Source organism: Equus przewalskii, chromosome 23, assembly GCF_037783145.1.
Source record: "Equus przewalskii isolate Varuska chromosome 23, EquPr2, whole genome shotgun sequence".
Lineage (NCBI taxonomy): Eukaryota > Metazoa > Chordata > Mammalia > Perissodactyla > Equidae > Equus > Equus przewalskii.
In genome coordinates, this window is record NC_091853.1 from 3,214,179 (window position 1) to 3,238,430 (window position 24,252).

General features: G+C 51.5%; 1 protein-coding gene across 2 annotated transcripts in view; it reads left to right on the top strand.

The window, feature by feature from the left end:
• The first annotated feature begins 4,669 nt into the window (after window positions 1-4,669).
• The window catches only part of RCSD1 (RCSD domain containing 1), a 60,625-nt gene continuing 41,042 nt past the window's right edge, over window positions 4,670-24,252 (top strand). Inside the window, exon 1 of one of the 2 annotated variants that reach the window (XM_070591490.1) lies at window positions 4,670-5,172. In XM_070591490.1, coding sequence (XP_070447591.1) covers window positions 5,167-5,172 — 6 coding nt within the window. In that variant the 5' untranslated portion in view covers window positions 4,670-5,166. The remainder of the gene's footprint in view (window positions 5,173-24,252) is intronic. The other variant, XM_070591491.1, reaches the window with a different exon arrangement.

The window sequence follows — 24,252 nt, forward strand, 5'->3', positions numbered from 1 at the left end:
TCTCTCCATCGCTGATGTCCACCGGCCCCTGGCCCATCCTGCGGGTCTCTGGGGGCGGGCAGTGGGCAGGGACAGGTGATAAAGGCACTGGACAGGGAGACAGCCGGAGTCAAAGAAATGAGAAGGCTTAATTCTTACCCCCGCCATCTCTTTTCTTAAGTTTTTAGTTTGAAATAATTTTAAACTTTGAGAAAAGTTGTAACATTGGTACAAAGAACTCCCATATATTCTTCACCCAGGATTCCTTACAGTTTTGTCAATTATCCTAATAATTTCTGTTTTTCAGCTTTATTGAGGTATAACTGACAAATAAAATTGTAAGATACTTAAAGTGTACATTGCGATGATTTGGTATATGTATCTATAATAATTCCTTTGATATAGTTTATAGTCAAAGGGGCCAACCCAGAACCACACGTTGAACCCTGTTGTCACGTTGCTCTAGTCTCCTTTAACCTGGAACCCTTCTTCAGCTTTTCCTTTGACCTTCCTGGACATTGACACTTTTGGAGATTACAGACCAGTCACTTTGAAGAATGACTTCCTATCTGGCTTGTCCAGTGTTTCCTCACGATTAGATTCAGGTTATGTAGTTTTGGCCGGAATATCACAGAGTGATGGTGTGTTCCTCGCAATGCACCCCATCGGGTAGCATGTGACGTCACTTTGTCCCATCGCTGGTGGTGTTTACTTTGATCACTTGATTAATATGGCTTCTGTTAGGTTTATTCTCTGTAGTTACTTTTCCCTCTTTTGTAATTAATGAGTAATTTGTAGGGAGATACTTTGAAATTGTGTAAAATCCCATTCCTCATCCCATTTTTACTCATAGATTTAAAATCCATTAGTGTTTCTTAGCTGAAATTATTATCACTATGATGGTTGTCACATTGCAATTTTCCTCTAATTTTTTTCTTACATTTGTTCACGGTATTGTGCTGTAAAAGCTTTCTCTTCCCACTTATTATTCACTTATTTGTTTACATCAGTCTTAACTCCTACTTTATTTCAAGGTTAAACTTCATTGCTATCATTATTTATTTTGATCTTTATATTATCCCAATACTGCCAGTGGGAGCCCTGCAGACTGGCTTCCGTGTCCTCTTAACATCTCCCCGGCACACACTGGCCACTTCCATATTTCCTGGCACAACAAGATGTTTGTTCCAGGCCTGTCTTGTTCTTTACCTGTCATCAGCCGTTTTCTCCAAGGAGCCCTGCTTCTTGTAGTGGAGAACGGTACCTGGAAGCAAACATCTAGGCTCTGTGTGCACTGATTGCTCCAGGGGTGTCACTGCTCCCAGGCCCTCTCAGCGTCTGTCACACTTTAGAGCCACATCTAACTATCTATAGACTGAAAACCATGAGCTCGCACCAACACCTCCCATTCCAGTCCAGCACCATAGTCCCCCGCTCTGCACGGTCCCTTCCTTCCCCTTCAGTAAGAAACCTGGCTCCCGGCAGCCTCAGCAGATCGACTTATTCACGCAACGTCCCTATGTAGCCAACCTCCTGATCCCCACAGGCCAGTCAAAAGCCTTCCTGATGAGGTCCCCAACCCCTGCTGGCTGCCCCCTGCACTGCAACGTGCTCTCTGTGGCGGCATTCCTACCCCGCCGCCTTCCTCCTCCGTTTGCCTTTCACGTGTTACAGACAGCTGCCATCTTCCCCTGGGAATCGCTCGATCGCCATTCCTGGAACACACAAAAGTGCTGAAGCCTTGGAACTTTCATTTCAGTGTATTCACTCTCTTCTTCAGTGACAGTCACTTGTGGCAGAAGGGGTTGTTTTGTTTTGGGGGCATTCCCAGGAGTTAGAGCTGAAGTATCTACATTTTAAAGTTAGTATTTATAGTCATGAAAGAATATTTGCTTCTTGCTCTTAATTTTTAAAATGGATGTTGGGGACCAGCCCTGTGGCCTAGTGGTTAAATTTGGCACACTTTGCTTTGGCAGCCCGGGTTTGCAGGTTCAGATCCCAGCTGTGGACCCATACCACTCGTCAGTCATGCTGTCGTGGTGACCCACATATAAAGTGGAGGAAGGCTCACATGAATGTTAGCTCAGGGCTAATCTTCCTCAGCAAAAAAAGAAAAAAAAAAAGATGATCAGCAGCAGCACAGTGTGGTCACTTACTGAGAGCTGACTGACCAGAGCTCTTTGAAGTTCTGCTCAAAACTAGTTAAGTCACTGCTTACCTTATGCTGCCTTCATGATTTTTTCTCCCCCCCTCCCCCGATCATTTCTGCCATTGGAAACCCATCCATGGAAAAAGGCTCTGCCTTTAATTTAAAGGCAAAGATCCTACTAATTTGCATCATTCATTCATTCATCCACGCATTCATTCACCAAATACTTTTTGAAGTCCTGCCATGTGCCTGGGGCTGTCCCCGGGAACACAGGCTCCCACGCCCTCGTCTCCCCTGAGGGGGCTGCGTCTCTGCTGTTCCTTCTTCTTCATTCTGCACTGGCCTCTGTTTACTGCTTGGCTGGTTCAGACTACCAGGGTGTGTGAAGTGGGGCCCGGGGGAGAGTAAAGGAAGTGGGCCCTTGTGAGCCGACCAGCCCCCCAGAGAGGGAAGGAAACCACCCCCTCAGAGCCACTTTCTCTTCCGCCTGGGTTGTCAGCTCCTCCCGGCACACAGAGCAGCAAGCCCAAGCAGCCCAGCGAAAACAGGGTGTTTACCAGCTAGGTTATTTCCATTCCGGCTTCTGGGGGCCTTCTGGAGGGGCAGGCGGGGAGATAAGGGGGACAGCCCCCTCACCTAGTCACGGCTACTGAAAGTGAGCTCTGGGCCCCTGCCCACGGTTCCCATTTTCCACTCCTTCCTCCACTGACGGTCTCTGCCTGTGGCCCCCAGAGCTCTGGAGCAGCATCCCAGTCTGACAGGGGCCGAGCGTGTTTGCACTGTGGCTCATGGGGTCTCCTGGCCGAGGGAAGGCCTGAGCAGGGCGTGGGGCACGGCTGCAGGGCACCTTGGGTGACTGTGACGCTCTCGGGGCCTAACGGTTTCCTCTGGGTAGGCACTTCCGCCCTCCTGTTTGTGAAGCCGTAAACCTGTGCTGGGGCCACCCCGTTCTGAGCAGAATGGAGGACTAGGTGGAGGCAGAGAGGAAAAGGCCCCATGAGTCAGAGTTAGAAGACAGGCTGAGAGACTCCGCTCCCATCAGCAACTCAGTGGAGCCCACAGCTTTAAAAAGAAGAAAGGGAAAAAATCACAAGCCCGAGTGCGCGTTGCACGGTCCCAGGAAACTGCCTTTCCTGCTGCCAGTTCTGCCCTAGTGCCCTCACCTCTGTAGCGGTGTGGCTGGCATGGAAGGGGGCTCACCAGGGATTCCTGGCCGGGGGTTGAGGGGGTGGGGGTGACTTTCACTGGGCCCCAGAATGCCCAGCCTGAAATAAAAGACAAATTGGATCCCTATTCATTTGAGCTTGTACACGAAGAGAAGCATTATAAAAATAGCTACTCTCTTCAGAATGCCTACTAAACCGCATAAGTGAGGAAAATGAGGATCAGAGACACTAAGTGACTTGTCTAAGGAAACACAGCTAGAAAGTAGCAGAGCTGGAACTCTCAGAGTTGAACTCTCAACCTGTTTCTGAAATCAAGAGTCTTGCCCCTAGGCTCAACTGATTTAAAGGAACTAGAAACCACTTTGGCATTAGGGCTGTTAGTGTTTTAGAAAGTCAGGCTTTAGAAGGTTCCATGACAGGAAGGAGGCCATGTTTCTAAGGCTGGTACCCAAAGCAGCAACGTAAGTGCCTGGAAGTCCATGGGTGGTGCTGGGATGAGGAGCAGAATCAGGCGGTTCTTCGTAACGTGAGCAAGCTCTCAGCTTGTTTCCTTTCCCAGTTTCTCCATATATCCCCCTTCACCCTGCTCACCATCGCACGCCTACTGCCCCCCTCTGAGATGGCTCTCCCTCTCCTGGGGTGAGCTGGGTCCGGCCCGGGGACGGAGCGGGGGGGCACAAGAATGCTGCAGAAGGACACAGAGGCATCCGTGCCAGCCAATCCCCTTCCACTTCTACGTCTCCAAAGGCATTTCCCCTCCTCTTCTCCGCCCTAGGGGGAGGCATCCAGAGGGGCACCTAGGGCAGGTGGTCAGCATGCAAACTGGTAGCTGAGAGAGAAGCTGCTCCAGATTCCAGTTCCCACATCCCTTGCATGCCGCCCTGTCTTCTTCAGCCTCTGCGGCACAGACGGCTGAGATAGCCCCAGGGGAGGGCTGCTATGCTGGGCCTAATGGGAATGGGATGTTCCGGATCTTGCCTTTTACTCAGTCTGATAGGAACAGAGAAAAGGCCCGTTAGCAAGCAGCTTGTGGGAGCTGAAATTCCCACAACATCAAATCCATCAGTCCAATGCAGGCAAAGATTTACTGCTATAGGGAGCTTGGACAACTTTGCTTGGATTCCTTGCTTTTCTCTTCTTCCTCCTGACACACGGAGGAGAGATGGATAGATGATAGTGGTTTCCTGAAAATGTGACCGGAAGGTGGAGAGGAACAGAGATGACAAAGGGTAAGGTGGTCCTGTGGGTTCCACACTGAGCGCGAAGGCTCGGTCTAAATGGCTCCTCTCCTGGGGCCGGAAGAGAACAGGCACGTCAACCAGGGAGGGTCCCCTCACTCTCCACCCCAGAACGCCGGGAAAGCCAGGTAGGACATGAATGCAATTTTAAAAAGAGGAGGAGGAAAGAACGCAGTAAGGATGTGCATAAAAGAAGGAAACAGAAGATAGCGGAAATAAAAGAATGGAAGAACAACTCTAACTTTTGGGGCAGGCAAAAGAAAGAAGGCACACCAAAGGAGGGAGAGGTTGAGATGGACGAAACCGTGGCCAAGACCGGGGTCCTGGAGAAACTTCGCGAGAAAGAGGGGCCAGGCGGCGGTCGCATCCCCATGTTTGGGCAGATTAATGGAGTCGTGGCTCCCTCGCCGGAGTCCTGCCCTGGGAGGGGACAGTATCTGTTTAGATTTGTGTCTAAATTTAAACCCGATCGCGGGCCTCCCTCGCCGCTCCCTCCTCCCTCTTCCTCCCCCCGCCCCCCCGCGCAGGGCCCGCGCCGGGGCAGTCACGCCGCCCACTCGCCCTGCGCCCGCCGCGCGGACCGGCCGGCGGGGAGCGGAGCGCAGACGGGCCCGCGGCGCCGGCACCTGGAGCCATGGAGGTAGGACGGCGCGGCGCGGCGGGGAGGGCGCGCGCCTGCCGCGCGGGCCGGCCGCCTCCCGAGGTCGCCTGGTCCCCCCAGGAGCCCGGTGGCCGGCGGGGAGAGAGCTCAGAGCGACAGGGAGGCCCTTTCTGGGGCCCAGGTATTTTGGTTAGGGACTGCAATGCTCCGGGGGGCGGGCGAGGCGCAGGCAGCTCTGCACGCGGGCCGGCGTGTGCGCACTGGCTCCCCGGAGGGCAGAAGCGCCTGCCCGCGGAGGCGGGTACGGAAAGAGAAACGGCTGGCCCCAGGCGCCTCTCGGCCCGTCCGCGGGCTTCCCTTTTCCACCCAAGAGTGCCCGTTAGAGCCCCGGCCTCAGCCGCCTCTCGGGTCCCTCTTCTGCCTGTCACGTCTTTTTCAGAACTTTCCGAAAAGCTCCCCTCGTGGGCGCTCAGATGGCGCTCTTTCCGAAGAAGCTCGAGACTGCCCTGCGCGCCCCTGCCCTCTGAGGCCGGGCGTGTTGGCTGTGCCGGCCACATCTGTGGGTGCCCCGGGGTGAGGCCCACCCTCTCTGCCCGGGACTCTCCTGGTGCCGTCGCAGCCGCAGCCGCAGCCGCAGCGGGTCCAGGAGGCGGCCGCCCGGAGGGGTGGCCGGGTGCGTCTCCTCCTCCCCGTCTTCTCCGCGTCTTCAGGCTTTCGCGGGTTTCCCCCCGTGATCTGAGACCTGACATTTACTCCAAAGTCAGTCTTAGCAGGACCGGGGCTTTTGAAAAGATGAAAGGAGAAGGTACAAACGTCGCGTAGCTTCTAAGGTGATTCCCACGGTATTCAGAGGGATCACCGCTCCCCTCGAGGCTGTGGCCACGGCACTCAGGATTCATCAGCTCTCCACGTCTTCCGGGCCGCAGGCTCTCCGCTGCAGCCCGGGGGGCTCTTCTGAGTGGCCTCGCTGCTCCACCCGCGAAGCTGTGACTTTCCCGCGGGGCATAGGCCTGTCCTGAGCAGGCATCCTGGTTCCGGCGTCCAGCTCCACCAGCTGTTTTCAAGGAACGGAGTCACCTTCAGAGAGGCAGGGCCACCCGAGCCTGAGGTGGACCCCGGTAGACGCTCGGGCACGTTAGGCTGGGCGGGGAGGGAGGCACCAGGGCAAAGCTCGGCAGGTGGTGTTCGCACGTCTGCTCAAGACGATACGCACCAGGCGGCCGGACTCTGGCTGGCTGTGGCTCAGGGCAGGGGGGCCAGTCGGGACGCCCAGCTTGTGGGGCTGGGTGAGGCTCCCAAAGAAGCCGCTTTCGAAGAGGCTCCCTGCTCTGGAGAGTGCAGGGCGCCTCAGGCCCTCGGCCCGAGGTGCAGCAGGATTTAGGACCTGTCTGATCTCTTGCGGAAATGGATTGGAGATAAGAGCAAAGCAAGATTTAGGCTTAAAATCAGGTTGCTGCTTGAGGACCAAATGCAAGTTTGAACTTTGTTCTGCAAAGTCATGGGGGGACTCCTTCCACAGAGGCCCTTTCGTCTCCCTCAGTTGAGGAAGGAACAGTGTGTGGCAGAGGCCCTGAAACTGTTACCTGAGCAACTTCCTGTGTGGCTGAAAAAGAGAGCCCCCCCCACCCGCCCCCGCAGGCGACCTGCCGAGGGGTGCAGGAACGGATTGGGGTTCTCCCAGGGTGGGGACTGGGAGGGAATCGCTGAGCCGGCGGAAGCGTGGCGGAAGCGTGGCCGTCCCTGCGTGGGCCCAGGGCGTGGATTTGCTGGTTGGAGGGACTGCTTTTGACGTCTGCTTGTCAGAAGCCTGGGAAGAGCCCTCCAACAGCGAGCGCTGGTGGCGGAGGCGAGGAGGAGACCCGGGCTGGGCGTGGCGGCTTAGCCAGGAGGGAGAGCTGTCTTGCCGGGACATGATAGCAGGCATGGCATTTGGGAACTCCTGAAAAATCTGAGAGTAAAACCCTCTTTTGAGAAGTGAAACCCACTTTTGAGACATGAAGGAACCTCTATATTTGGGGAGAAACTGAGTTATATTAGTTCCCAGTATTAGGAATGCAAACCAGACCAAAGAGGCTTACTCAGCATTCTTTCTCTGGAACCCACTTACCTGTTGGAAGTCTTCGGGAAATCTTTTCTTAAGTCACTGTCACCGTTATCAAGGATATCTATCATTCTTCAGCCCGCATCAAGCCCTCTGGGACAAAGGGGATAAGATAAAGATGCCTTTGAAAAGCTCACAATCCAGTAGGGTAATGAGACTGGCTATATCCTGTCCTATATGTAATTTTCAAATATGTAAATGTGAAGTGAATGACTGCCACAGATGGAAAGTTCTAGAGTGTTTCAGTATTTCAAGATGAAACTCGAAAGAAGCCTGGAAAGGGAGGTGGGTGGTGAGGCGGAGAAGGCAGGAGGAATGGGTGCAGGGAGAACATGCCACGTCCAGGAAAGTAGGCCAGTTGGCTGGAGAGGAAGGTAGGGAAGCAGTGAGGGGAAAAATGAAAGTAGGGAGGTAAAAACCACAGGGCCTCCGAGTAGAGTGAACACTGGCCAATGGATGAGTGGGAGGTGAAATCCAAGGTGTCTGGAGGAAAGGCTTACTTTTTCCTCAAACTAAGTCGCTCCTTGCCTAGCTGTGTCCCGAAGCGGTGCATTTTCCTAATTCAGGCAGAGGCCAGCTGCAGCCCTCAAAGGCCAGAGAGTGCGTGGCCCTGGATTCTGCTCCATGGACAGGAGGAAACTCCGAGAGGTGTTGAGTAAGATGGTGGCCACCGTGTAGCAGGGATGATATGGCAGAAATGCCAGTGTGTGGATTGAGCAAGGGAACCAGGCTACGGGGCTTCTCTGAGAGTCTAGGCGTATTGAGACTTCAAGAAAGTAAGAATAGAAACGATAAAAAAAAAAAAAAGCGATGGAGGAGTAAAGACCATGTATTGTAGGAGAAATCAGAAATGACTTCTGTGGTTGAGTTCACCAGGGTGCCCAGAAGAGGGGAGGTCTCCAAGATGCCAAGGAGAATGACTGTGCAGCTCTTACGTGGCTTTTCTGTAAGCCTTTTGTAGGCAGGGACTGTCTCACTGGTCTTCTGGTCTCCAGAGATTCGCACAGTGCCTGGAATATAATCATGTAATTTCTCAGGAAAAGTTTGCTGGATAAGTGAGTTAACAGAAATAGGGAACTCCTTCCCCTCCAATCTGCAGCTCACATGTCTCCACGTCAGGCAGCCGTCCCAGATGCCCTCAGACTCTGTAACACTCTCAGAGTGACTAGTTAAAGCGAATTCAAGCACCAGCCAGAACTGTAGCTGTCCGCCTACCTGGCTCTCCCTGGAAGGCTCCTGAGGGCAGGGGCCATATCTTATATATTTAGGTCTGATGGCACTCAGTAAATGCTTGTTGAATGAGTAAGTGATTGAAGATGGGGGAAAGATCAGATTTCTTTTTTAAAGCAAGATATGTTGGTTTTGAATATTCCAGGCAGAAATGTCCAGTACTCCATGAGAAAAACAGATTTGTTATGCAAATATGGTTCTTCTCTAGAAGAGATAATAGGTGAAGTTACTGTGGATGGGAACCCTGAAGAGAGAAGTGAATAGTAAAGAAAGAGCTGGACACTTAGGACATCGAAATGAAATTAATATTCTTAGTTGCTTAAATGTAAATTGTTGCCACTACCAAATAGCCTGAGAGTGTTTGCAAAACGTTTAATTTTCATGGACTAGATCCTTCATTTGTTCCACTAAATAGTAGACACACGAAAATTTATCTTCCACAACCATGTGTAGTCCAGATAGTCTTTGTCATTTGTCCATTTATTCAGTATTTATTAAACATTTATTACATACTAGATCTTGTGTTGTAAATGTTACTTAGAAATTATTGGGCTATCACGTCTTTTCCCTGTAACAGACTCTCAGCATTACTGACAACTAGAGAGTGAGTGTGTGTGTACATAGTGGTATATATGATGTGTTTGTTTTGTAACCTACTTTTTCACTGATATCTTTTTACTTCATTAAATATTTTCTCCCACAATTTCAGCAACAGCCTTTCCTGTGTTTGGACCCACCCTTTCACTGCGCCATGTGTTGGCTGCTGGCTGGAGCTTACAGGTTGTAATTAGGAATGACATGGCCTCTGGAAGCTGGAGGTTGGCTCAGTGGACTTGTGGGCATGCCCAGGTGCCCCCACATTCCTGTCTGGCCCCCAGGCACTCTGTGGGACCCTTGAATTAACCCTGGGTCCACTTAGCAGACACTTTCCCTTCGCTGGACTGCAGTGACAGGGGAATTTCGGGTAGTTAGACAGGAAGGGCCCAGGCCCTATCTCAGGAGGGGCGAGTGTGCATTCCTGGGAGGGAGTCAGGTTTCAGAGCCTGATCCACAGCGTGCTCCGCGAAGCAAGGGGAGCCAGAGCCTGGCGAGCTTAGTGCCGTGGGAAATCTGAACGCTGGCGGCTCAGCAGCCCGGTAATCTTATCGGGGCCTCAAGAGAAGGCATTTTGGTTCCAGAGAAATTCGAAGGCAGCTCTGCCTTCCTTCAGTAATTGGTTTAGGTTTGCAGGGCCAGCTTGACCACCCCTACTCAACCCACTAGAATCTGAACATCCCCAAGCTCCAGGTGGAAGGAGACGGTCTCTGACTGCTCCTGCTGTATTGTAAGGGAGAAAACCAAGATGCTGAGAGAGTCACCGAGGCTGCCTGGGGGTTCAGGTGTGAGTGGACCTTTGTAAAGCCAACCACTTGCGATTTTTTCTCATCTGGAGAGTAGTCAGCCTAAGCCTTAAGAAGCAGGATTATCAGTTTTATCACAAAAGCATTATCCACCTCATGTTTGGCCTTCAGGGTGTTACGTAGACATTTTTATCTCTGTGCAAAAGAGGATAGAATGATGCTGCTGACATAGGGCTAAGGCTTGGCCGCCACTGTCAACATTACTGCTCCAGGGCCCTGCAGTAGCTCCTTTCCTGAGTGGATCTTCCTGAGCCAGACCAGAGAGCACGCTGCCCTCACACCCTGGTCTTTGGGACAGTGAGCTCCCCATCTTTTTCCTTCTGGGCTTCCTGAATACCTGTGTCCTGGAAACTGTGGAAAATGACTGCTGAGCCCAGGCGGCATACTTACATGGGTCAAATCCTATTCTGCGGGAAGGGGCTCCAGCCACTGCAATTGCAAGCCCAAGTGGCTGCCTAGGAGAGGTGAGGTGGACACGCAGGGCCCTTATCTCTGTGAGAGACCTTCCTGAGATGCCATCAGAGCCCATCCTTAATGGATAGTGTCAGGGCCCCCGGGCCCCCGTGCTGGCAGCACTGAGATGTTCTGGATATTGGAGCTGGACATTCTCTCCAGCCAAGAAGCTAAGCGTTTGCATCATCACATGTCCCCAGCCCTTCCTTTTGAACCTGCTTGGACCATGTCACGGCCTCCCTCCTGGTCTCGGAGTAGCAGCCACAACTCTTTCCCCTGCTGGATCTTCCATGATCAATCGGTAACAATTCACCGGATGCCACACACTAGCTCTTTAGTCAGGCCCAGCAGACATGCATTGAGGCCCTACTGCCTGCCTGGCTCTGGGGATACAAAGATGAACGTGTCACCCTGCCACTTCTCCAAGAACTCGGGTTTAGGAGGGGGGCAAGCAGCTGACAGGTGAGTGCAGAACAAGGGTTGGTTTGAGCTTGCACGGGCAGAGGAGAGAGATGTCCTATCCAGCCTGGGGGTCCGGGGAGCTTCCTGTCAGAGATGACTTCTAAGTTGAGTCTTGAGGGCTGAGTAGGAGTTGACCAAGTGCAGAAAATTGGGAAGAGCATTCCAGTCAGAGGGAACAAGAGCAAAGCCACTGGTGCTAGAAATAACTTGGTAGCGTGGGGAACTTCATTGCTGGAGGAAGAAGCAAGGTAGAGGTGTTTGAAGTTGGGGTACTAGATGGGGGATACGGAGAAATAGAAATCACAGTTCCTGCCATAAGAGGAGCTCCTGGGAACCAAGATGTACGCACATGGCACGACATAGAAAAATACAAGGTAGTATCTTTTTTTTTTTGTATGCTTTTTGGTGAGGAAGATTGGCCTGAGCTAACATCTGTTGCCAATCATCCTCTTTTTTTTCCCCTCCCCAAAGCCCCAGTATATAGTTGTATATCCTAGTCGTAAGTCATTCTAGTTTTTCTTTGTGGGATGCTGCCTCAGCATGGCTTGATGAGCAGTGTGTAGGTCCGCACCCGGGATCTGAACTGGTGAACCCCAGGCCACCAAAGCAGAGCATGTGAACTTAACTACTCAGCCAGGGGCCAGCCCCACAAGAGAGTATCTCTTGGGTATGTGGGAGTTTGGCGTCAGCTTCTCTAAGGGGAGCTACAGGAAACTTGCCTGCTCTGCTGAGGACTCCCCCCAACAAGTGTGGCTCATCCAAGGCCTCCTGGTAGCCCTGGGGGTGCACAACGGACAGGGAATTTCAATCCTAAGGTGAGCGCACAGCAGGGAATGCCTTTGGTTAAGCTCACCAAAAGCCACCCCCACGGCCCTCTTACCTGCTCTGACAGAAGAGGCCTCTGGGCATAAACCGCACTCACAAAAAAGTCTGCTCTTCCCGTCCCCACCTCCACCTGCAGCCCCGCTCATTCCTCCCACGGCGGTGGCGAATCTGGTGCATGCTCTGAAAAGCCAGCACCTCTCCTCTCTGTCCAAAGGCAGTGCAGGGACAAGCTGAGGTGGGCTCGGGAGCAGCAGCCAGCCACGTGCCCAGGCCTGGCGGGACCCAGCGAAACAAGAAGCTGAGCCTGGCAGCTGCTATTACACAACCCAGCACCCACGCCAGAGGCCGCAGAGAACTGACATCTTGTAGTATGCCACAGAGGGCTGCCGGCCCCGTGGGCGGGGCTTCCCGTCGAGACCCTCACCCACAATAGTTTATTCCTAGCACATGGGCTGGATGGACAGTTCATGTCTGAAATACCTTCCCAGGCTTCAGGCCCCTGGCTCATCTTGCTTTTAGAAACGTTTTGATGGCTAATGGGAAATCTGTTTCTGAGCAGCCACACTGATGTCGGTGTGGGAGAAACCTAAAGCTTGTTATCATGGTAATCGCCACCACGTGTTAAATGCCTACCAAATACAGATGTTTTGTGTATTTATCTTTTTAATCCTCATAAATTCCTATTAAATCTGTTTTCTAGATGAGGATGCTGAGGCTTCAATATGATTGAATTATGTGCTCAAGGTCTGAAAGGTGGTTACCGGAGAGCCAACATTGGCAGTCACCCTATTGGGTGGGATCGTGGGGCCGTGTTCTCTCTCCTGCACTGGAGAAGCCCTGGCTGTCCCCCCAGTGCCTGTGCGGACTCACAGGGAGACCACAGGCCTCCCTGCCTGGCCAGGCCTCTTCAGCTCAGGGCCAGGCCACGGTGGAGATTGGTAGGGTGAATCCTTTGTTATTCTTAGGCTGTATTGTGACACATCCCGCTGACCTGGGGTGAATTACCAACTAATAGTTATTGATACCTGTTGTCTGACTAATTTACTACCTCCTGGGTAGTCCACATACACCCATACCGGGGTGGTCCCAATCATGGCTCTACCTGTCCAGAGCCACACTTGAGAGAGGAGGTCTCCAGGGCGCTAGGAAGCATTTCCGTGGAGCTATGAGGATCATCTCTCCCTGGTCTGGTCACCTTGCAGTGAGGTGACGATAGTGTTAGCAGGCTGGGAAGAGCTCCTTAAGATTATCCAGGATCACCCCCACCTTCAGAAAGGATTGTGTAGAAATATGATCTCATTTGATATTCTGGTATCAAATACCTTATTCATACTTTCCTCCCTTCATTCCTTTAAGGACATGTACCGAGCAGCTGCCAAATGAGAATTAATGACACAATACCTGCTCTCAAGATCCACACAGTCTGGAAGGGGAGAAGGGGACAGAAATGAAGGAAATGATTCCAGAACAATGTGATTGGCTCTGTGAAGGCAGTGAGTAAACAGTCCGATTGCACAAATGAGGACAGGGGACTGGAATAGTCAGGACAGGCTGGCGTGTCACTGTAAAACACAGCTCCACAGTCCTAGTGGCTGAAAACAACATGGGTTTATTTCTCACGCATGCTACATGTCCGTCAAGGGTTGGCTGGAGGCTCTGCTCCATGACATTGCTGTCCTTCCTCTGGGACCCAGGTGGAAGGAGCAGCTACCTTATGGAACATGGTGTTGTCATGGCAGAATGAAAGAAAGTTCTGTAGGACTTGCCCTGGCCTTGGCCCTGGCCTGGAAGGGTCAGAACTAGCCACATGCCTCCATTCAACCGCAGGGATGAGGAAGTGCACTCCTCCATGTGCCCCAAGTGATGAGAGCGAGAACTAGTTCATGGGCATCGTTGGTGTCCGGGGGCAGTCTTAGGAGACCATGGAGCAGACGGTCATTGAGCTGTGTCTGGAAGTCAGCCTGTGTCTTTCAGGCTGACAAAGGTGCGAAGCCCAAGGAAGAAGGTTTGTCTGTGCTGCTCAGGGCTCCTTCACTGGAGACTGACACAGGTCCCGTGGTCAGAGATGTTCTTCCTGATTAAAACGAAAGCTGCTTTGCAAGCGTGAAGAATATTTGCAGTGATTTCAGTTGTTCTTCATGCTTTGGGGCGTGATTAGGAGGGGCAGGTAGGCTTGAGGGGGAAGTCACAGAGTGAGTGTACACCCCATTTCTATAGGAAACTATCAGCCAAATATAGACATAAGGCATTAGGGTGCAGCTGTTTAAAATGTTTCTCACACGTCTTAGCCCTGGACTGGCCAATTGCATAGGCCGGGCCCTCAAAAGACAGCTGAGAGACGTCCTCTCTGATTTGGAAGCACTCCCCCATAGTAAATCAGAAGCTATGCCTTTTGCTATGTGTGGTTACAAAACACTTAGAGTTGCTGTTTTTTTCCCATGAGCCTTGTCCGTAAGCCCTGCCCTTTGTGGCTAAGGACAGGTTAGTGAATGTCACCCTGCAGGTAGCATTGGAATTAGGCGGTGGAATTTGAAGGAAATGGTAACAACAGGCTGCCTCTGCCCTCTGTGCCCTTTAGGCTTCCTGTGTGTGATTATTGCCAAGGGGGACGCTGTGCAGAGAGATTAAACCAGGAGACCTGAATTTCAGGTCCAGGCTCAGTAACTCACCTTAGGGTCCTGGGTGATCCCTCTATCTGTAAAACTGGTCCCTGCTTTACCTACCTTGTAGGGTGATTTTGAGAAGAAAATAAGATCATGCACAATACATAAGATAATTTATGAAAGTACCTTGGAAAGTTAAAATAGCCCATAAAGTCACAGTGGTATGGTTATTAATATGGTTATTAATGTTTAACGGATGCTGTGAAAAATTGTAACCCCCTCGCGTGTGTCTCCTGTAAGAGAGGTCTGGTGTTCTCTTTGCCTTATGGAAGGTGGCAGAGGGAGTGCAAAGAAGACGACATTAGTGAATATGAGCAAAGCTCAGGCTTCCGTTATAGGCCAGTGAGGATGCAGGCTCGGATCTGTGTGGCGGTAACAAGGAAAATACGGTTCTACCCCACTTTGTTCTCAGAGCACTTTCCCATATCTCTTAAACTAGACAGCAAGCTCTAAAACTCTCCATCTCTGGCCATGTATCCTACCATGAGCATAGTGTATGTGCAGCACACCCTTCTGAATGGAGCCAGGAACGCAGGCTTCGTACTGCTTCTCGGAGAGGCAGCTTGACCTTGGGGTTACAGCAGAGCCCCGGGAGCCAGACAGCTGCCTTCAAATCCTGACTTTGCCAGTTACTAGCTTGTGAGCTCTCTGTGCCTTGGTTTTCCCATCTGTAAAATGGAAATAATAATAGCACTTGCATGATTGGATTGTTAGGAGGATTAAATGAGTTAGTGTTTGTGTAAACTACTTAGAACAATGCCTGGCACGTATTAGGTGTAATACGATTGTCTGTTGAATGAATAGTAGGTTTTTATAGTCATTTAGAAGAGAACAGCCTCTCTTGCTTTTGGAACAGCTTTGACTGGGACCCAGTGGGCAAGAGGACATCTGAAGTCCTTCTCCAGCCTGAGAGTGTGTGACTCTCTGAGGGCATGTGGGTAGAGGGGTTGGTGGGTGCACGGCCTGCAGACCTCTGCTGGTCAAGCTCTCTGGACCTCTACTGGGGGCAGTGCTGAAACAGTATCCACATAAGTAGAGTCTGGAACCTGGGAAGTGGGGGGAGCCTTAGGCATGGAATAGCAAATGCAAGCTGCAGGCTCACAGGACAGCCAGGGCGTGCAAGAAGATGCGAGTATCATTGGCTCCATAAACGCATTTTGAAGGAAGAGAGGGGAGGAGAGGAGACAGCAAGTGTATTCTGTGGGTTCACCCTGGTGGAGCGGAGATGAGGAGGTAGGAATTGGGAAGGAACAGTCTGACCGGAGTATTGCTTCCCCGCTCCCCCTCCCTGTCGCTTACCTTGGTTACCTCTTCCCTCACCTGTCCTCACCTTTCACACCTGCCTGGGAGGCCCTGCTGGGGAGCCCAGCAGGGTGGGGTTCTGGGCCTGCTGAGACAGCTGCAGGGATTAGAGACCTCTAATTCAACCATTCAAACGAGACCCTTCTCAGCTGCCGTCAATCTCAGCTGCCATCAATCCTGAGCTGGCTGGGCTGGAGGAATTGAGTGCTGTCGCATGCCAACGAGGGTATTCTGATTTCCCAAACAGTCATGTTACTTGTATTACAAAGAATTTTTTGGCAGGATGAATTCAGTGCGGGTTGAGCTACCTTGCCCAGAGTGTGGCTCGCTACACCTTGCCTCCGAGGTCTTTCCCGAGGGACGTCTCCAGGGGCAGGCACAGGGCTCTATCTCATTGCTAATGACTTGGATGAAAAAGAAAGAATCCAGATGACCCACAGCTGGGGATAGTTAATATGATACATGACATATTCGAATTCAAAATGATTTATATAGGATGGGATGCTGGGCCAAAACCAACATGATGAAATTAACCAGGGATGAATGGAGAGTCCTCTGCTTAGCTTTAGGAAGATGTCAGGCACCAGCGCAGGACAGGCTGGCTTGGAAACACACATCATTTGTTCAATCATTCCATGTGTATTTATTGGGCCACTGTGTGAAAGATGCTGTGTGGATTCTCAGAGGGAGTCAAATATAAAGACAGTACCTCCAAAAGCTGAAGATTTCGTGGTGTGGTGGGAAGTGATGGGTGCATCTCCAGATAAATGCAGGGCACAGGGAATGCTGAAGTGTTGTGGAAGCAACGAAACCATAAGGCTGGAGGACTCTCTCAGAGAAAGGACATCCTCGGTGCAACTGGAGAAGGCTTCGTGGGAGAGGGTGACTTCAGAGTGCGCACTGAAAACTAGGAAGGTTTTTTTTTAACAGGTAGCAGTAGTGAAGGGGAAAGAAGGAATGATGAGGAGGAGCTAATTTGGGAGGAGGGCTATGAAAGACATACGGGGGGACTGTGAGACCCTAAGTGACCACACTGAGGGTCTCTGCAGGGAGTGGGTGTGTATGCACATGTGCGTGCATGTGTACGTGCACGTGGGGATGGGAGAGGTAGGGTCCACACTGCTGGAAAGATAGGATGAGTTTGGACCGTGCACAGACCAGAAAGACAACGTTGATGAGGTGGACGTTCTCCAGTGAGGGTCCTTGAGGAGAAGGGCTCCTGGGATCCAAGGAGCACTGCAGGGCCATTCATCTGGCCCCAGGGTGACAGCCGAATGTGTGGGGAGGCTCGAGAGGCTGAAATACTAGTTGAGAGGTTAAAGCGCCAATGAGAGGTGCCAATGAGAGGTGCCTCGAGATTGGAAAGGCCAGGAAGCGGTGGAGTAGACTGAGGGAAGGATCCACAGTGTTGGGGTTTGGGTTGGAGGCTACCGTGGTAGGGTGGGGGGCTGGTTAGAGAGAAAGATCCGAGTGACTGCATGTGCAGTCGGGAGCAGGGAGAAGAATTATGCTGGTTTGGGACGGGGAGAGGCCCAGTTTTGGTCGAGGCGTTGGCAGGACATTCAGAATTGGAAACTCAGAACCGGAGCCTGGAGGGGCATTGGGCTGAGACGCGGTTCAGCAGTCATCCGCTCAGAGGTGGTCTCTGAAGCAGGGGCAGGGAGAGGCGATGGTAAAGAAAGAAGCAGGCCAAGGACAACGTTGTGGACATCCTTCACGTCTGAGGAACACCAGGTCGGCTAAGGACAGCGAAGGAGTGCGTCAGTTTATATGCAAAGGAGTTTTGGCTGACCAGAAACTTCACATAAACTAACACTTTTCTTAAAAAAAAAACTCAGTCACAGGCTTTCTCTCTATATCCCACAAACGTGGGACTTAAGAGTTTTTTATCCTGCCCAGGGACGTCCCCAGAACTCCCCTTTTTGTGACCCCATCTTCCCTTCTAGCTCTCTCAAGCTCCAGGAATGGAGGCCTTGGGGAGAATGGGCCTCCACGCCTCTGGGCTGTTACAGGAATGGAGGCCTTGGGGAGAATGGGCCTCCAGGCCTCTGGGCTGTTACCTGGAGGCTGGGACTGTGGTAGTTCAGACGGAGAGAATGGAGGGAGAGGGGACAGAGTTATTTATCCATTTGGCAAAGGTCTGTTAAGTGCTTACATTCAGGCTATGGGTCCCTATCAGACGATTTATACACCCGCAGCCACACATTAGGAAGGTCTGAACAGGGCATGTTCCTGTCATTATTTGTAAAACAATGATAAAACCACAACCAACAAAAAATCTCTTTAGAAAACCCTAGGACTTTGTGTTCAGGATATTCTCTTTAGTTTTAAAATATCAATTTATTATTAAGCTAATATTAAACATTTTAAGGTAAAATTATAAAAATTCATCATCATAACACAACAACTATTTTTCTTTTTCTTGCTCCATTCTGATCTTCAATTTTATCCCCTTTCTCATTAAGAAAAAACCTGGGAAAAAAGACAATTCCACTTAATATAACTACATCCAATTTTGTGTGTCTATTATTTTTAGCCACACATATAATTCTTACAAAATTGTCATCAGTGTATATGCAACTCTGTACTTTTTACTTAATGTTATTTCCAAGACGATATCCTTGTTCTACATAGTCATGTTTTCATTTTAAATGTCTGCATGTTATTCTATTATACAAATATACTGTAGTTTATTTAATCATTTTTCTGGTTTTGGACATAGCATTTGCTTCCACTTTCTCCCTGTTGTAAATGGCAGAGCTGTGAACAGGACATGCATCTTTTTTTCTTCTTTTGAATTATTTCTCTGGAAGCAGTTCCCAGGAGGAGAATTATTAGGTCAAAGGATATGAGTGTTTTTATGGTGCGCAGTGGACGTTGCCAAGTTGGCCCTGGCCCGCCTTCCTTCCGCAGAGGCGCACTGTACCTGGTGTGCGCAAACTGCAGGCTCAGCAAGATGGGCCAGGAAGGGACTGTGAGGTGAGAGAGACCCGTGCAGCCTGCTTCAGCACACAGCCCTGTCTTCCCAGTGCACGCCTGTGGGTGCCCCTCCACCAGCAGGGAAGCGGTGAGGACAGGAAAGGGGTGTGGACACCCTGGGAAATGAAGCAATCATCTGGGACTTCCTGCTGGCGCAGCTGCAGATGGGGGGAAATTACTTAGCAGCGCGATGGGGGCAGGGCAGAGTGGGCCTGGGGACACTAAGCACCTCACTGCCAGTCAAGGGTGGAGGCAGGACACCCGGAGGGCCTGGGCTGGCCTCCAGGGAGCCATGGACTTGCTCCTAGGAAGTCCCTCACAGTCACGGGCAAGAGTGGTCTGGGGTTAGGGAGGAGAAGCGCTCTCTCACGCACTTGCTGCTTAGTAAATATTTAATAAGCGCCCACTGCGTCAGGTCCGTGCTGGGAGTTCTGGACACAAAAGAGAGTAAAGCTTTGGATCCTGCCGTCAGGGAGCCTGCAGTGTAGTAAGGGAGGCAGAGGATAGCGGCGAGACAGCAGTTTGGTCAAATATTCTAATAGATCTGTGCTCAGGAGGGTCGCAGGTCTGGGTTGACCTGGGGGAGGAAAGGCTTCTCAAAGGAGGGGTGATACGTGATACCTGAGGAAGGGCGAGGAGGAGCCCGAGAGTGGAGGAGTGACGAGAAGGATGCTCCAGCTGGAGGAAGCAGCAGGAGGGAGCGGACTGTGTGAAGTACGACTGGACTAGTTGGTGGACCATGCAGGGCCACAAGAGCCTCTGCAGTGTGTGAGCTAGGAGGCACCAGGATTCGCACCGAGAGGCACTCGGAGGCTGGCTGATGGATCTGGGGGCGAGGGGGAGCCTGAGGGGCTAGCCTTGACGCTGCATTGGTAGAGCAAACACGCTGTTCAACTTGAACTGGCTATTTATTTGGCATGGCTGGTGACATTACAGGGAACCTTAAAGCTCTCGAAAGCCCCATTTCTGTGTCACCACTGGTTTTATTCTCAGAGTGTGGGGGCAGGGAGTTATGCCATCCAATTCACCTCTTAGAAAGCTCACGGGCTATAGGTCGGAGAATGGATAGGAGAGAGCTCGGCCTGGAGAGCCTTAAGGGGCTGTTCAGTCATCTGGACCAAAGACCAGGCAAGCCGGGCTTCCAAAGGGACTGTGGAGACAGAGGGGGAGGGACGAGTTTGACAGGGAGACCCTTCCTCACAGGGCCAAGAACTTTCTACCTAAGGCCTAGCAGAGGACTGAGGGAAGGGGCAACGTGGTTCCAAGAGGCCTGTGCTCCCAGGGGGATGCCCATGCGGGGCCATGGCATTTAAAGGGCAGATGGACCTGGGACTGGGTTTCTTGTGTCTATAAGGAAGAGCAGCTCGCCTGTGCCCCCCAGGGAACCTCTGAAGGTGCACTGTGTGTGTTGGGGGGGTGTGTGCTGGAGGAGAAGCGAGTGTTATAATCTGCTAGAAGAAACCAGGCACAGCGGCACAGGGGTTCAGGGCTCTGGACCAAATTGCCTTGCTAAATTGCTGTGGGATTTTGAATCAATGACACAAGATTTGGGGCCCTCACCAAAATGGTAATTCCATCCCAGCCTGGCTTATTGAGAGGATTAAATGAGATAATGTGTTTGTTATCAAGGACTTGGAAAAGGTAAAGACTCCAGAGATGCAAGGTGTTGTCACCTCTGTGTTTGGGAAAACACAGGAAAATATGTGGAAATAACTTGGCCCCTCAGAGAAGCAGGTGCTCTGGCGGCGGGGTGTGGGGGTAGGGGTCGGGGTGGGGTGCTCTGGGGCGGGCCCCTCGCCTGGGCCTCTGCTTCCTCCTCCTCTGCGGCTTGCCTTTGAAACTCAGAGCAGCTGGTACAGGTGGGAGGCCAGGTCTCCGGCCCAGATCGCTCTGCTCAGAGGCAGAGGCCAGTGTTTGAAGCCACAAAGAGGAAACCAGCAGGGGGTGCGTAGGACTTCCTGACTCGCTAGTGTTTGGGTCCGTCTCTGACCTCATACCCCAGGGGCCCACCAGGAGGAAAGACCTGCCAGTCCAGGCCAGGGGGAACCACTGCCCTGTCCCTCCAGCCAGGATCTCTGTTCCAGCCACAGTCACGGGCAAAGTTCAGGAGTTAGAAGGGCTCTCTCTGTCCAGTGAAGGGTTCTGAGTTTTAGAAAGAAAAACAGCAATTAAGAAGAGAGCAGGGAGGGGAGAGAGCCAGGACTCCAGCTCAGCCAGGGGCTCTGCTCCTGTGAAGTTGGGCAGATTTGACAAAGTCAGGGAGAAGGATGCGAGGTGCTTTTCCCTTGACTCCGTGCCAAGAGCAAGAGTGTACACAGTATGCCAAGGTGAGGGGGACGTGGGGGACAGCCAGACGCAGCTCCACAGGCCAGTCTCAACACCTGTGTTAGTTTGCTAGGGCTGCCAAAACAGTACTGCAGACGTAAACAACAGAAACGTATTTCCTCACAGTTCTGGAGGCTTAGAAGTCCAATTTTAAGGTGCCGGCGGGGCTGGCTTCTTCTGAGGCCTCTCCTCTTGGCTTGAAGATGGGCATCTCCCTGTGTCTTCACAGGCTTTTCCCCCCATAAGTGTCTATGTCCTACTCTCCTCTTCTTATGAGGCCACCAGGCACGTTGGATTCGGGCCCACCCTAGTGACCTCATTTTAGCTTAATTACCTCTTTAAAGACCCTAACTCAAAACACAGTCCCCTTCTGAGGCACTGGGGGTTATGAATTCAGCATAGGAATTTGGGGAACACAGTTCAGCATATAACAACACCCCCAGCCCAGGAGACTCCCTTCCAGCTGTGGGTGAGAATGCAAAGATTGCAGCAGGAGTCACTGCTCCCAACCACAGCTCCAGGGGCAGAAGTGGAACTCCCAGGGCTGTGAACACCCAATCTGTGGCCCAGGGCCCACCTTTCGCTCCATGCCTGTCCCTGGGCCGCATCGTAGAAGGGGAGTGCCAGGGCTCCAGGGCACACTGCATGCTGCGCTGGTGGTGTTCTGCGCCACTCTCCTCTCTCTCCCCACTCTCCCCCTACCTTCTAGGTAGATAAACTCATGTCACCTCTCCTGCCAACACAGACCTAAGTGCCCGGACCTCAGCCATGGCGTTTTCCAGCCATTCCGAGCTACTTTAGCCCCTCTGTCTGGTAGGCCATTGCTCCTGCTGGTTCCTCTGCCCGGAACTTCCCTCCTCTTCCTCATCGTCCTGCCGGTACTTCTGTTACTATGGGGCTCTTACTCGCCAGTCACTGTTCCATTTGGGGGGCCATGTCTACCCAGCCAAGACGAAGGGATGAGGCATGGTGGGGACCAGGGTCAGCAGGAGCCAGCCCGCTTCCTATCTACCCTCTGTTGTGAGGGCATGTGGGCCCACGGGAGGGGGCTGAGCCTCTGACAGGCTTTCTTCCAGTCGTTCCTGAGAGGGGCTGCACTCCTCCCCCACCCCCACCCTTATCTGGGGGGCAGGGCCCAGATGTTTCCTCTCTCCCCCTCCCCTGCGCCTTTTCCCACTGGAGGGCGGTGCCGGTTACCAGGTTACCAGGCCCTGGGAGGAGATTTCCCCACCCCTGGCTCCCATCTCTCCTCACTGGCCATGCCTCACGGAGCCCTGATTCCCCTTATCATCTAGACGGAGAGGATTTGAGTTTAAAGGGAACTGGGCCCCTTTAAAGTTGAAACCTCCCCGTGGCCAGATACTGGAGTGTATTTTCAGCCAAGAGGCCTAGGTAGAGATAGGAGCGAGAGCGAGCGGTGGAGTGGTCCGGTTGTCAGACTGGAGCCAGGCCGGCCCCTCCATAGACACGGGCCAGGTGCTGCCCCAGCTGGGGGCACGTTTGCTAATTATGAAGACTGTGAACAATTTCAAAGCTGAAGAACGTCACATTTTTGGCCCATCCTTCCATGTTCACTTCCAGTCTTTGTCGATGTGTATTTATGTTTCTGTGAGACCCTCATCACTGTGTAGGAAACGCTGTGGACCCCTCAGCCCTTCTTTCTTTTTGTTCTGTACATATGTTAGAAATGCTGAGTAATTGTCATTTTTAATGGGACTGTAGTGTTTTATTGCCTTTATGCTCTATAGTTTATTTCAACGATTCTCTAAAATTTAATATTCAGATGATTTCTAATTTTTCACTTTCATATAAATAGCAATGCTGTAGATAATTTTGTGAAAACTGCATTTTTTCATCTTTATTTCCTTAGTGTGTATTCTAAAAATAGAGCAAAGCATTTTCGAGCTCTTGTACATATTCCCAGATTATTGTCTCAAGGGAGGGCAGAATTAATCAACGTGTATTGCTAACAGCAGCTTTTAAGGGAATAATTTTCCCCGTAATCCTGGCAGCTCTGGCTTTTTATCATTATAACATATTCCTGCCCATCTAATAGCTGTGCAATATTACCTTAAAGTTATTTGCACTTTATTATTGCTGTCAATGTCCTGTGTCTTCCCAAATGATAACTTTGGGTCAGTATTTCCTCTCCTTGCTTTGGAAGCTATCTCCTTTGTTGCTTTCTGGTGCTTATTTTACCCGATTTCACATGTCTAAATGTGCTGTGTGATTTCCTTGGTAAGCTTCTCCTCTGGCAGCCTTTGCCCCCACTAAGTCTTCTTTAGATCAAAGCAATGGTTCTCGAGAGCACTGGGTGCATGTTAGAGTCATGTGGGGAGAGTTTCTATAATACAAAACCTGGGCCCTGTTGGAAATACAGGAGGGGAGCTGAGCAGAGTGCTGGTCTCATCGAACAGATGCAGACCCCGAGGCCCAGAGACTTGATCCAGGAGCCAGAGCTTCAGTCTTTATCTAATGGCAGATGTCTTTAAGCCAATGAATATTTATCACACACCTGCACGTGTGGGCCTCTCTGCTAGGAATAGGGGAAAGCCGAGGAAAAGGCTATGGTGTGTGATTTGAAGAGGGCTCACACTCTGGTCAGAGGGACAGGCAGCTCATTGTAGCAAGGGCAGTGCTATGACAGAGGTGTGCCCGGGTGACTGTGATGATACAACCCAGGGGAGAGGTCCATGGAGGCTTCTTGGAGGAGGTGGGAGGAAGCTGGGTCTTGGATGATGAAGAAGAGCTATCCAGGTGGAAGAAGTAAGGATGAAGGTGTTTGAGGTAAAGGAACAGTGTGTGCAAAGACATGGAAACATGAGAATGCATAGTATATTCAGAGGGCTGCAAGGGGTTCACGGTGGGAAGAGCAGGGGTGTGGAGTTGGACTGCTGAGGTTGGAACCGCAGCTCCACCACAGCTTTGTCACTGTGGGCAGTCACTTAGCCTCTCTTCTCTCTGGTTCTGCTATCCAAACATGATGATCATAAAGCCTGCTGGCTAATGGTCGATCAAATGCAATCATCTTTATTCAGCACCAAGCATAGTACTCGGCATGTGGCTAATGTTCACCAAGTGTTGGCTGTTATTACTGAGAAGGTGTACTCTTTTCGGAAGGAGAGATGGTCCTTATATTCTGTACTAAAATGCTTTGATTGTGCAGCAGGTGCTCTACAGTAGGTAAACTAAGCTGACTTGACCAGACAGAGTTTAGACAGATTGTTTGGGCAGCAGAGGGGAGAATGGAGAAGATGGAGAAGAGCAGAGGCAAGTAAATTCGTTAGGTGACCATAATTTCTCCGCATAATCAAGAGAGAGATGATGGGGACCTTTAAGTGCAGTGACCACAGTGAGGGTGAAGAGGCCGGACTGGAAG